Raw genomic sequence first — 12759 nt, forward strand, 5'->3', positions numbered from 1 at the left:
ATAGTCATGCGGTAAACAGCAGCTGAACCATGATAATACCATCTGTAGTGTTTATGATTCCTGGCCTGGTGACAAGTTGTGATGTGCGGATTGCCGTCTATAGACAGATGGCATCATATAAATATTGTGTGGTCCCATTACTCAATCAAGGCAAGATGGCCGAGCGGTCTAAGGCGCTAGGGTCAGGTATCTGATCACACATACGCTCATATGAGCAGTATTCCTAGTCACGCAAGTGGCGTGGGTTCGAATCCCACTCTTGTCATAACTTTTTGCTTCATTCCAATATTGTCTTGCGTCTGTCTTTTTGTTTGTACTGTCGCACATGTCGGCAATTCTAATCCTGGTCTGAAATTTAGAATGCTTTATGAAACGGTAGCCGAAGTGATAGCCTAGTTTCATACCATACTATCTGTACTTGATGTCGGTGTGTTGTTCGCTGCTGGGTCCTTTGGCGCGACCGCAGCAATTACACGGTCGCATGAAGTTTAACCACGTGGCTCAATCTCACCTTTGAAGCTACAGCGAGGATAAATGACATGCTTCGCTTTTCTAGTTGGCTGGACTTTTTATGTGATAGTGAATATGCACTGTACCGACCTTTGACCTGATGTCCAACCATCTGGAAGGAAGTCTTAGCAAACAAGGTTCCGAAAATATATAGCAGCCTTGTTGACTAGCGACAAACCCCTCCTACTTTCTTGAAAGCAAACCACCCATACGACAAAGCAGACTACATAACCCTTCCCAAATTCTACCCCGAGTCTGATGCCATGGTCCAGTCTTTCGAACATAATAAACTACTGTCAATCTTGCAGCAGTCTCCGAGGCCCGCCCGATGATCATCTCAGGTGTCTTGAACTGTCGGACCCGCACACGTGCAGCAAACCTGCAGCTGACAATGCAATTGCTACCTAGCCTTTAGCCAAGACCAAGACATACACTGCCAGGTTAGCTTTTGCCAGACCGTTCAATTGGCATCAAAGGTGACGCCTATGGGAGAGAATCTAAAAAGTCCTCCTTCACATGGATTGTGAAGGAGAATGAACAAAAACATTGACCTACGCAGGGCTCGAACCTGCAATCTCTTGATTCGTAGTCAAGCGCCTTACCATTGGGCCAGCAGGCCAGCTGTTGAAAGATAGTGGGCTGCCAGTATTTATGAGGCAGACATCATGATCAGCACTATGCATGTGAGCGATCAGGTCATTCCTGTGCACCGGAAATGGTTGGTATGAACTCCGCTCCGACAGCCTCCCCATTGATCAATATTCCACAGCAATGAGGTAGTTTCCTGTATGCTTGTCATAAGAATTACCAGTCTCGCTCGCTCAGTACACAGTGAATTGCCAGCCCCGGATCGAAGGCGTTTACGCATAGGGAGCAGGGGTAAACCTTTTCGAGGCTTCCGGCGAAGGATCGAGGACACTACCCTAGGCTGTCGACTCAACAGGATTTCAAGTGGATAGCTCGTGGAAAAGTTAGTAGTCATTTTGCTGATGATGAATGGACTTACTAAGCGGCAATGAAATAAATGCCACAGCATCCTTCACCGAACTAGTGCTCTTGCTATATTATGGAGAACTACAAGGTACTCCATAGGTTCACCCATCCTTATCGAATTCCCTCATATGATATTTGTACCCGCACTAGTTTTGTGTGATACCATGTACAACGAGTCAAGACCTCATGTCGCCGATCACTTCCCAAAACGACTGGTGTTGTGCTGCTCTAAAGCCTGGACCTCATGGCCATTGTCACACATTTGGCCTTGAGCTAGGGCGCTCAAGCCTGCCCTATCGAAGCCAGGGTTGCTGTATCCTTCTTAATCACGGAACCCCTGCCCTGGAAATCTGAAGAATGATCACCTCAGCATGACACATTTTTCACCCTAAAGCTACGTTTGATTTAGCATCTCCATAGCGCAAATCCTGGAGCCTCGTGCGTTCGTGCTGCGGCTCAAGGTGGTCTCGCTGCACCCCACACTTCTTGCATGCTCAACTCACTGCATAGCTTGAGATGACTCCGTGTGAAATCTGAAGGCACATAGACGGCTGCCACCTCCAGTAGTTCAGCTTCACCTTCTTTACCTTACCTGAAGACGCTGATCCGCTCGTGATGGACTTGTGCTGGGGGGACTTGAGTCGTGACGAGGGGCAGGGCACCTGCGAGTGGAGCGCCCGCCAAGCACGGCCGTCTTTAGCACTATCCCAGATAAAGCTTGGGCGTCACGAAGCATACGTATGTCGCCAGGCTCGATCGGGCTATTCACTCGGCTGAGCCTCTGATTTGGTACCTGCAGAGAGTTCCCAACATTCCTCAGCAGAAAAAGGCCCTGAGAGTGGACACAGCCAGGACTCCGGCGGCCTTAGCCGGGGCATGTACTTCCTCTGTGGGTCGGCACGCTTCTGCAGGCTCTTGCTGTATGGTTCGAGACCACCGAAGGATCAGTAGTAGACTCCAATCTTCTGCGAGGCTTTGCTCGGGCTATTGTATCTACCTGACTCTGTTGCTTAAGCTAACTCCGAGCCATGCGAGCAATCCATAGATAAAAACGTCGTCCCTCTATCGATGATCTATTCTTTCCCAAGCATCGCAATAGCCCTCCTCCACCACCACTTGCACCATGAAGTTCACTCTTGCCTCCACCTTGGCCCTGGCCACTGCAGCGCTGGCCATGCCTGCCGCCGAGGCTGAAGCTAGCCTCGAGAAGCGCAACCCCAGCGGTGCCTTCAGCCTCTACGCCTGGGGCGTCACCAGCTCAGCCATGAAGCTCTTCTACTCCGATGGTACATACACTCCAGCCCCAGGCATAAAGGCCCAAGCTGATAGTTAAACCTCCAGGTCTCGCCTACGCCGGCGACTCCAGCGCCTGGCCCTACGGCTCCGTTACCACCGATGTCACCTGTATTTCCCCCCTGCTTTTCTGCCCCTCCTTTTAAGTGTGACTAACCCCCCGCAGTCGAAATCGCCGACACCGAAATAACCACCACCGCCACCACCGACGGCGTCACCCTCGACGCGGACACCCTCTTCTACATCCGCCCGACCGCGAACGAGATCACCGAGGTCGGCTTCACAGGCAACGGCTACGACACCCCCTCCGACGCGGCGACCGACAACTTTATCTTCTACGGCTCGTGGCTGATGTGGGAGGAGGACTCCGGCGTCCTGACCGATAGCTTCCGCCTCAAGGAGACCAACGTCTCGGGTATCTATCAGTTCTACTTCGATTACTCGAACCTGTACCCCAGTGGGTACTCGATCCCCAGTGTTATGGACAAGGCGAGCTGAGTTGGGGAATGATCTTGGGGATTGGTGCGGGGACAATGGTACTGGTTGGTGCTCTTGTGAGAGTATCTATGTGCTTTGCAGTCGGCTCTAATACGCAATTTGCCGGTCGCTCATTGTCAATGAATGATATTTATGCTGCTATCTGTGTATGGGTAACATAGCTGATTCGATGACTTCATCGCTAAACTTGTGACCAATCACCTCCCTGCGATGGGTGTAGTGTGGCAGCATACCCAAGCTCCCAGTAGTCCCTAGTAGGGCGTCCCTACACAAGCCAGCAGGATACAGTACACGGACTTCATTCTCCGAACCAGCACACACTGTAGGGTTGGACTTATCCCCGTCCTGAACTAAGTGTGTAGGTCCTTGACACCATGAAAAAGATATAGAAATACAACTGCCGACCAGCAGACACCAAATCTCGAATCCCAGATATTGGGATCATAGCCGCTACCAGCTCGTCCCTGGATATAGTTCCAAGCTCGCGATCCACGGTAGCCTCCCGGCCCACTCGCCCGAACCACAGCGCAGGAAGTGCTGGCACCGCAGAATTCTAGACCCCGTTCCCGGGACTTCCTCTTTGGGTATCCCGGGCTTCCTCTAAATCGGTTCCTGGCTGTGCGTCGATTTTAGCCTGCAGAAATTTTATTTCTTGCCCACCACGTACTTGATGCTTGAGTATGTAGCTAACTTCGAAAGGATGTGATAGAGCCTCATGAGCTTGCTCGGTGTTTGGCCTATCATTAGATTCCCCCAATATCAATTCAAGCAGCGTAGACAGCTATATGCCCTAAACCGACTTGCAAGTATTACTAGATAGCCATCCCGGCCGCCCGGCCCCTCCGAAAATCTCGGGTTTCCTTTCCCCTCCCCCTTGCCCTCGGTAATGGGCTGTCGGGGAATCTCCCGGTCCACCAGCGGGACCCGCGCGCGGTGGACCGTGTACCCCGCTAACTGATTTTTTTTCTTGCAGTCTGCTGCCCTACCACCAATGGCTACAGCTAAATGAACTCACGTTTTCATGTCTGCAAAGTCAATAATATTCACAACCGTCACATCATTATCACTATATCCATTCAGAAGTAAAAAATCGCCACCGTAAATCTCCAACTCCATCTATCGTACTCTCATCGCGCCATACCCCAGACCCGAAAAAAAAAGAAAGCTTCGTAAGACCCATCAAGTAAAACTTTTACATAATCCAGCCGGGACACAAAAAATCAAATCGCGCCAACCGAATCCACCCGGTTCTCGGGCGCGATGCCCCTCCGACGCACGGAGAACAGCGCCACGAGCAGCCCCAACCCGGCGAGGCCGGCGGAGCACCACAATCCCGTGGAGTACTGGTGGGCGAGGTCGTGGCCCTTCTCGATGTCGACCGCCTCGGTGACGGCGGCGGAGATGGCGAGGGCGACGCCGGAGCCGATCTGGAACGCGGTGTTGAGCATCCCGCCGCACAGGGATTTGACGTTGATGGGGACGGTGGTCAGGATGCAGGTGCTGGTTGTGACGAAGATGAGGGAGACGGCGGTTATGCTGATTAGGGAGGTGGGGAAGACGTTGGTCCAGCTTTGCGTTGTGTTAGTATTAAGATTGAGGTTGGAAATGTTGGATTGGGGTTGCAGTGGGGAGGGGGGAGGGGGGACTGGACTGGGTCTCTGGGAAACATACAAGCTTGACTCAGGGCTCGCGGTGATGCTGCTCGGGATCGGGGCCACCACCGTCAGGGCCAGCCCGGCGAGCAGGGTGTATTTCCCGTTCACGTACTCCAGCGCCTTGCCGGTGCCCATCGAGGCGACGAAGCCGATCGCCCCCATCGGCAGGAAGCGCAGCGCCGTCTGGCCCGCGGACAGCTTGTCGACTTCCTGCGCCATGAGGACGATGTAGTAGATCACGTTTTGGTAGCTGCCGTAGCAGGCTGCTCTCTGTTAGAACACAACCAAGAAAGAGGATGGATCAGGAGACCATACTGAAGCCCGCGATCCACAGCCCCGCAAAGTTGGGGATCTTCCACAGCCCGAGCGGCATCAGCGGGTAGGCGATGAACCTCTGCAGCACGGTGAAGGCGACCAGCAGCGCGACCGCGAGGATCAGCAGCACGATGATGAACGGCTGGCTCCAGCCGTAGGTGCCGCCGCTCGACAGGACGAACTGCAGCAGGATCAGCCCCGCCGTCGACATCGACGCGCCCACGAAATCCATCCGGGGCTTCTCCTTCGGCATGATGTCCCGGGGCAGCACCACCGCCCCGAGGATGCACAGCGACCCCGTGATGATCACGATGAAGTAGTAGATGTACCGCCACCCCAGCGATGAAGTCAGAAAACCCCCGAAGATGAGCCCGACGCAGAACCCCACGGTGCCCGAGGAAGCGTAGATGGCGAGGCCGCGCGTGCGATCCACGCCCGTGAAGTAGGCGCTGATGATCCCGATCGCGGACGGGACCGTCATCGCCGCGCCAATGCCCTGCAGGCCGCGAAAGATGGTGAGCGAGATGAAGGACTGTCCGAATCCGATCGCCAGGGTCCAGACGGATAGCCAGAATAGGCCGATGCATAGAATGTTCTTCCGGCCGTACCTGCACACGACGAAGGTTAATTAAGGGTTGGATTAGGTTTTGGGTTACTACTGGGATGGGGGGAGAGGTACCGATCGGATAGAACCCCGGCAAGAAGCAGGAACCCGCCAAACGTCAAGGTGTATGCAGAGATCATCCATTGCAGGTTGGTGCTGCTCACGTCAAAGTCCTTCTGGATCGAGGAGAGCGCGACGTTGGCGCTCGTCATGTACACATTGTCGAGGAACTGAGAGCCCGAGGTCACCAGCAGGATCAACGCGCCTCGCCAGGAGGCCAGCCGACCGATCTCGGGACATTGCCCCAGCGGCGCGAGGCTCTTCTCTTCCGTCGGGGTTGTAAAGCCGGATGAAGTCTCGCTGTTGGGTTGAGACGACTCTGGGCTGGAAAATACAGTGAAGTGAGGGCCCTTGGCCTCTTCGTCGACGATTACCGGGGCCTCTTGGCCCTTGTTTCGAAATACCCGGTCAAAGATGGCCATGGTGTGTGTGTATGTTTTTGGGATGAAGAACAGAAAGAAAAAAGAGGGGTCTACTCCTCTTCTGACAGGCAATAAATATATGCGCTAGCTTGAAAAGACAGACAATTCAAACAATGAAAAAAATCTGATTCTTGAGCAGCTTAAGTAAAAGAGTGGGTATCGCTCGACCGATATGTGTCCCGCCCATAGAGTTTCTCGCCATCCAAACTTGCGCTCGGTCGGCTGCCGCGCGGCCTGGGTATCGGAATTGTAGCAGCAAGATGGATGGTGGGTTATCAGCATGCTAAATTATGTGATCCCCTTCCTGACGGAACGATGATCGTCGAGGGGCTATTTGCGTGATCAGTGAGTCGAGATGCATGCAGGTCCGCGCGCCTACTTCATTGGACATGTGCGACCGCACTGGGGTCGTTCAATTAAATCAGTAGTAAGGCAATGACCCCAGTGAGAGACTCAGAGGGGCTTGCTGGATTGGGAAGACTTTTCATATCCGTCAAGCCTTTTTTTTCTCTTCTTCTTCTGTGCATTGGTCCCAGATGGCTACTTCGTACATGGTGACTGCCTTAGTAGCCCTAGGCTTGCAAGGTGTCTTATTCACCCTACGAAGCTCCATGCATTCATGCAGGAGTCACAAGGGGAATGGGGTCAGTCTGATTGGCGGCATGAAGCTTGTCCCTGCACCAAGCTATAGCTTGTATCTATGATCATCACGCCCAAAGTTCCGGAATGACAGTTATCAAAAAAAAAAAGCTGTTACTATTTTGATGGATGAGAAAGCTACCATTGCTCATGCAGGACCACTGAACAGGTACCAAAATTGCCACGAACCTGAACCGGTGGGGAGGAATCAAAGGCAGCCCTGAGAGACCCGTTGGAATCCGCGGGATCCACGTGCAGTCCCAGGGTTCGGGTGGATCGCTTTTGACGCTGGCCCGTGCTTCTTGCCTTACCTCCTCGCCTAAGGTTTAGTTTTTTTTTCTTTTTTCCTCCCTTTCTTGCCGAGAACTTCTTATCGTGGTTGTGGCTGCTCGCTAGTCTGTTTTGAGTAATTTTCTCGAAGCACGCGCCGGGAGTTCCAATCTGCTAGTTAGCGAGACCCGACGACGCGATGCTTTGACGGGCTACTTGCCTGACCTGTGGTGCCATGTTGGCAAGAAAATTGATTGAATGTCCTCTGCTCGATCGGGAACATCAACAAAGGAAATGGGAGCACCCCTTGGCCGCGTAATCATCTTGTCTTGACTTTCGGATGATCTTCGTCGATATTGCATGAAACAACCAAAAATTTGCAGCTCAACCCGGCTGTTTAAGGGTCTGAGTGGGGCCGACCTTGAATTTCGGGTGGCCGGCTTGGCGCCCGCCCTTCCCTTCCTGTCACCATGTGAACCCGATTCGCCTCAAGGGCAAGAAATCAACAACTTCGGCACTGGCAGGTCTGATCTTTGAGCTCGGTCATGACATCACCAATTTTAGCTGAGTAGAATATTGCTCGATCAACTCCTGCCTTTACCCCGAAGCTCGTCATTTGCTCACCACGGCCGATGACAATAGTTCTTTTCATCGCGTTTCGAGATGGAATGCAAGGAGCGCGTCAGATCCCTCTCTGCTCCCTCGCCCTCCAATGCGTCTTCAGCTCCGATTCACCATTGAGGGGGCCAATTGCCGGTCGGCGGGTGTGCCAAAGAATCTGGAGTCGTGTCCTCCGCAGTCTGGAGTACGCAATACCGCTTCGACGCACATGCTCTCCAGACGTTCATCCAACGGCTCGGATCAAGCACCCCTGACTCTGAAGACGATCCTGTCACATGACGTAGATCATCTCCATCGGTCCGCAGCACCGGCAGCAGGAATGGCTAGGCGGCAGGGCTAGGGGCCCTCAGGGAAGGTGCTGCGAGCTCTGCGGATATATTATCACAGGCTGGCGCGCAAGGGGCGTGATCAGTTATTCAGCCACCAAACAAACACAGCCCTGATTTCGTCGATGCTTCACGGAATTTCTTCGCCGATAATATGACTTCATGGGAAAGGGGAATGGAAATGCGATATCACATGTGGAAGGTTGAGCGTGCTGACGTATCGTAATGAACTGACTGGATTAACCCTGCCTTGCTCCAGCTGTGCCTGGAGATGGTGACTAATGACTTGAGAGGAAGAAGCAGGTAGGGTAGGCTTGTTGAGCGTGGAGTCATGTAGCTTATGCGCGGTCGCATAAGCTCTGTGTACCTTGCATTGTTGTCGAGCACTGTGACGAAGGGGATTCGCATGTTTATCACCCTAATTGACTTGTGTTGTAGCATTGTGCGGAGTGTCGCCCACGAAAAATATAGTGAGAGCGCGCATACTTGAAGAGCATCAACTGCTGCTAGCGACTAAGGTGATACTTCCTGCGCACCAACGCACCAACTACACCAGCTCAGGAGTGTGTCTATACAGACTCATTATGAGCGCAACAAGGCTAACTTGCCTCAAGAAGTCATTGGTTGTACAAGTGGGGATCTCAAGTCCATAGCATGATGCAAGCAAGTCCACCTACGTCAATGGCGTTCTATCCTTTTCCTAGGTTAGTTTTCGGTTTGACCTCCCATCTATCTATTCGAAATGCAGTCTTTAGTACAAGGAACAGGAACTTGCCTCCTCATATTCATCCTCGCTGAGTAAGGGCACTGACCTGGAGAAAAGACTCTCCTTGAGCTTCCGACCGAGAAACTATGGCGAGTAATATGTTGGAGCGAGACTGGCGGCGCAAGTACTGTACGACCTGCCATACCATCTTCACTATTTGTGTGTCAATTTCCTACGCCTCGGGTCGGAAGGAACTTTCCAGTACCACCACATTTCCGACCACAACCACTACCATCCTAAACAACTCTTCACTTGTCTCACGGTCACCAAACACTCACGTCTCTTTCATTTTTCATAGTAAGTCTGCGAGATGCAAACAGATACGCAATGCCGAGGTTCTGACACAGTTACCAACGTGGGTGTGAATTCTCTCGAACAAATAGTGCTGGACTCGAGGGTCATCACACGGCATCCCCAAGTCGCACATCCCGAATGAAACAAGACACTCACTTACAGAGATAACGACTGCCAATGCCACGGAATCGATTGATACGTAATCTGCACTTCTCCAGAAAAGATCTGGTGGAGGAATAGTAGGTGGTAAGTAAACAGCAGATACATAACAAAAACAAGAGCATGTACGGAAAAGGTTACAAACCGAGCCATCGTCCACCGTGAGTACCAAGCAACCAAGAAGTCTTTGAAAAGCCGTTCTAGCGGAAAATTTACAAAAAGATGACTACGTACATTCGCCAAAAGACACAAAGAGCATGAGAAGCAGGAAGCAAGCCACAAGCAAACGCAACTGACCCAACAATACGAGAACTCCAAGATGCACGCCCCGACCGCCGCCCCCCCACCCACCCACCCGCGGGGCGCGCACCTCTCCACCCTACCCGTTGCGCAACAGCTCCAGAATCAACCGCAACTGGAAGTTCTCCGCGCCAAACCTGCGCTCCAGCTCACCGATGCTCTTCTCCAGATGGCCGTACAGGATCTTCAACGTGTCCTCGGTGAACTGCAGGCTTCCGTTCCGTTTCATCAGCTCCAGAATCGTCTCCTTCTGGGCGTGCGTCGCGGTGCCGCGGACGCGCCGCTGCATCCAGACATTCCGTAGGACATGGTTCTCGGGCATGGATTGCAGGAGGTGGATCAGGGGGAGGGAGAATTTCCCTTCTTCCAGGTCTTCGCAATAGCCCTTTTGCTTCGTGTACTGTTTTTCGGTCGGTGTGTCAGTTCCCCAGCATGCGGAATGGAAAAGGGGGGGTGTTTTCGGTGGGGAAAGGAGAGATGCAGAAGGTGCCCATACCTCGGCAGAGACCAGATTCTGGTAGTCGTCCCGGGTCTGAAAGTACCGCCCGAGGCGATTGGAGAAGTCGATCATATCGACTTTGACGGGATTCGTCGAGTGAAGGGCCATGAGGCGACCGAAGAGGCGGACGAGACCGCCGGTCTCTGGACCAGGCGTTAGAGCCATGCGTTGCTCTCGATTGGGGGACTTCAGAACTCACTGTGCTCGACCATCCGGAAATACTCATTGATAGAAGGACAGATAAGATTACTGGTCCAATATAGGTCCATGGACTGACCCACGTAGAGGTAGTGCAGTTCCTCTTTAAAATAACAAGAGTCAGTTGTGGCCCAGTTGCCGTGAGGGGATTCATCACGCATACCGGTGAATACAAGCAAGCTTTTGGCATCGCCCAGTTTCTGTATCTCTTGCAATGCGCGGATGAGCTGATAATTGGCCGAATTGACCGTCTGGCCGAGCCCGAAGATCATGTGGGTTGATGCTTTGCCCCGTCGAAGCTCCGATCCGTCTTCCAAGTCATCGAGCCTGGAACTGGTCAGACGTGTGGCACTTGAGATACAGGGTATGGAGAGAGCACAAACATCAAAGACGCATTGTGGAGAATTGTGATGATGGATTTGATGATGGCTAGTTTCTCGGCCGGGACACGGAACCAGACATTCAAGGCATCGATCGCATGCTCCCGAAACCCCTTGGATGGAAGAGCCGTGATGTATTCGTATGGGGCCTGTAGAACCTGTTGATTGGATTCGTCGAGTCAGCGAGCTGCGGATGCCTGGAGCAACAAAGCAGTAATGTCTTATACCTTGGCGTCAAGATCTTGCTCTTTGAGCGGTGATTCTACCTCCTTGACGTCATGGCCTCCATGCTTGGTTGACTCCAATTTCCTGTCATGATCCCCAAGTTTAAAGCCATCACGGCCCGCCAGGTGCTGCGTGATAACCGCGCTCAGAAGGCTTGTGTCACCGTTGCTAAGCCCGTTGGTATTTCTTCCCGGGATAGAAGCATGCCGGCTGCTGTTCTCAATGGCAGTGCCATTGCCATTGAGAGTGTCATGACTTCCGGTGCCAGTACCATTGCTGCTCACCGCGTGATCTCCATTGACTGTGCGATCGCGGACCTTCACTTCACTCGGATCCACACCGGACGCCCCACCCTCAGGCGTCTGCGCCTTGGGAATGCCGTTCTTCATCCACTCCAGCTGGCGCTCGCTGAACGATGCGTCGGTGTAATATCTCGGGCTGTGGAAGCTCCAAACCACGTTTCCGCTCATGCTGTACAGAACCGACTCCAGATACCGCTTGGTATCAGGGGAGAGGTCGTCGCGAGCTTTGACCTCCTCGAAGACCCGCAGGTAGTCGACGGTCGCCTTTTGGATTTCCCGACGACATCGTTCCTGGGCCTGACCTTCGGAGATCCCATGTTCTTCCATGGCGACGAAGATGAAGTTTGTCACGTAATCTTTCCCCAAGGCGGCGGCGCTCTGGCGTTCCTTCTCCCAGGAGACCAGATCGTTCACCAACGCCATGTGAAGATATGCAGTGGTGGCAAGCTGATGGCAGGTGTCCAGTTCATTTTCAGGGATGGTGATTGCTTGCGCGAAAGTGAGCAGGCCATACCAGAACCTAAACCTCACAGATTAGTCCCCGTCTAGCATCGATCCTCAAAATAGGAGCAGGAAGAACGGCGGAGAAGGAAAGAAAGCGGGGGCGAGAGAAACTGACAGCATCCCGACATCATGAACCCGGTATTTCAGGTACTCGTCTTCGGACTTGAACCTGTAGTCCTCCTGTCGTCCTGCCTTCTCGAGGAAGGACGACCAAGCCTTGAGGGAAGTGATCGCGCGGTCTTTATCAATGCTCAGCATCCGTTTCGCAACGTACGCCTGCAACGCGCGCTTTCCAGACCCGGCATGCTTGATAGTTCCGGTGCTGATCACCTGATCGAATGCTGCTTTGAGATCGTTGTTATGTTCGTCGCCCTAGTACTTATCGTTAGTCCATTCGTTTTCCTCGTGTCTGCACGGGAGGGGGGATCCATACGTATTTAGCAATATCGGTGACATCTGACCCAGAATTTGTCAGTCTACTAGCAGCAAGCAACCGAAAGACATGGAATCGACATAAAAAACCTACCGTCATGAAGAAACGCAAGCTCATTTGCGTACGAGACGATTCCGAGTCTTTCTGGAAGGGCTTCAGGGATAGCAATGCTCATCCCGCTCCAGGGGTGACCCAGTCCGCCCCTGTAGAGCTCCAGCGGCCCGACCTGCTCGCGCCAGTGCTCTTGACATCTCAGACAATTGATCTCCTCGAGCTCGGTGTTCTTGTGATATCTCACGGCGAGGCCATCGCATAACCCTTGGGTTTGGTAGGTGCTAGGGTCTACCACCGTAGAGAATCTGAACTCCATGCTCCGGAAAGAATGAAAGACGCGAGGCAGTAGAAGAGAATGAGGCAGAAATGGACGAAAAGTATGTATCCAAGAGTCGGGTGAGCGGGGTCAGTTTGGTGAATTGTACGAGCTGTGTGCTGC

General features: G+C 52.9%; 3 protein-coding genes and 2 non-coding genes across 5 annotated transcripts; 2 read left to right on the forward strand and 3 right to left on the reverse strand.

Annotated features, from left to right (window-relative positions):
• Window positions 1-149: 149 nt before the first annotated feature.
• BO72DRAFT_t36 lies at window positions 150-265 on the forward strand. Its single transcript has one exon. It is a non-coding gene; the product is annotated as a tRNA-Leu (tRNA).
• A 792-nt stretch (window positions 266-1057) lies between these two features.
• Window positions 1058-1129, reverse strand: BO72DRAFT_t44. The gene has a single exon. It is a non-coding gene; the product is annotated as a tRNA-Arg (tRNA).
• Window positions 1130-2360: 1231 nt separating this feature from the next.
• Window positions 2361-3426, forward strand: BO72DRAFT_483139 (uncharacterized protein). The gene is made up of 3 exons (XM_040947776.1): window positions 2361-2789; window positions 2845-2907; window positions 2963-3426. The coding sequence occupies exons 1-3, from the start codon at window positions 2627-2629 to the stop codon at window positions 3292-3294; spliced, it is 558 nt and encodes a 185-aa protein (XP_040805485.1). The 5' UTR covers window positions 2361-2626; the 3' UTR covers window positions 3295-3426.
• A 1010-nt stretch (window positions 3427-4436) lies between these two features.
• BO72DRAFT_516413 (uncharacterized protein) lies at window positions 4437-6350 on the reverse strand (the record flags this gene model as incomplete). Its single annotated transcript, XM_040949580.1, has 4 exons — window positions 4437-4863; window positions 4966-5212; window positions 5265-5872; window positions 5944-6350. 4 exons carry the CDS (start codon window positions 6348-6350, stop codon window positions 4515-4517), a joined length of 1611 nt encoding a protein of 536 aa, XP_040805486.1. The 3' UTR covers window positions 4437-4514.
• Window positions 6351-9804: 3454 nt separating this feature from the next.
• On the reverse strand, window positions 9805-12636 carry BO72DRAFT_524415 (bifunctional terpene synthase/polyprenyl synthetase family protein; the record flags this gene model as incomplete). The annotated part of the gene is made up of 9 exons (XM_040949871.1): window positions 9805-10125; window positions 10222-10367; window positions 10424-10525; window positions 10586-10749; window positions 10806-10960; window positions 11030-11849; window positions 11949-12205; window positions 12267-12289; window positions 12360-12636. The coding sequence occupies 9 exons, from the start codon at window positions 12634-12636 to the stop codon at window positions 9805-9807; spliced, it is 2265 nt and encodes a 754-aa protein (XP_040805487.1).
• Between the last annotated feature and the right edge of the window lie 123 nt (window positions 12637-12759).

This window comes from Aspergillus fijiensis, assembly GCF_003184825.1.
Source record: "Aspergillus fijiensis CBS 313.89 unplaced genomic scaffold BO72scaffold_5, whole genome shotgun sequence".
NCBI classification, from domain to species: Eukaryota; Fungi; Ascomycota; class Eurotiomycetes; order Eurotiales; family Aspergillaceae; genus Aspergillus; species Aspergillus fijiensis.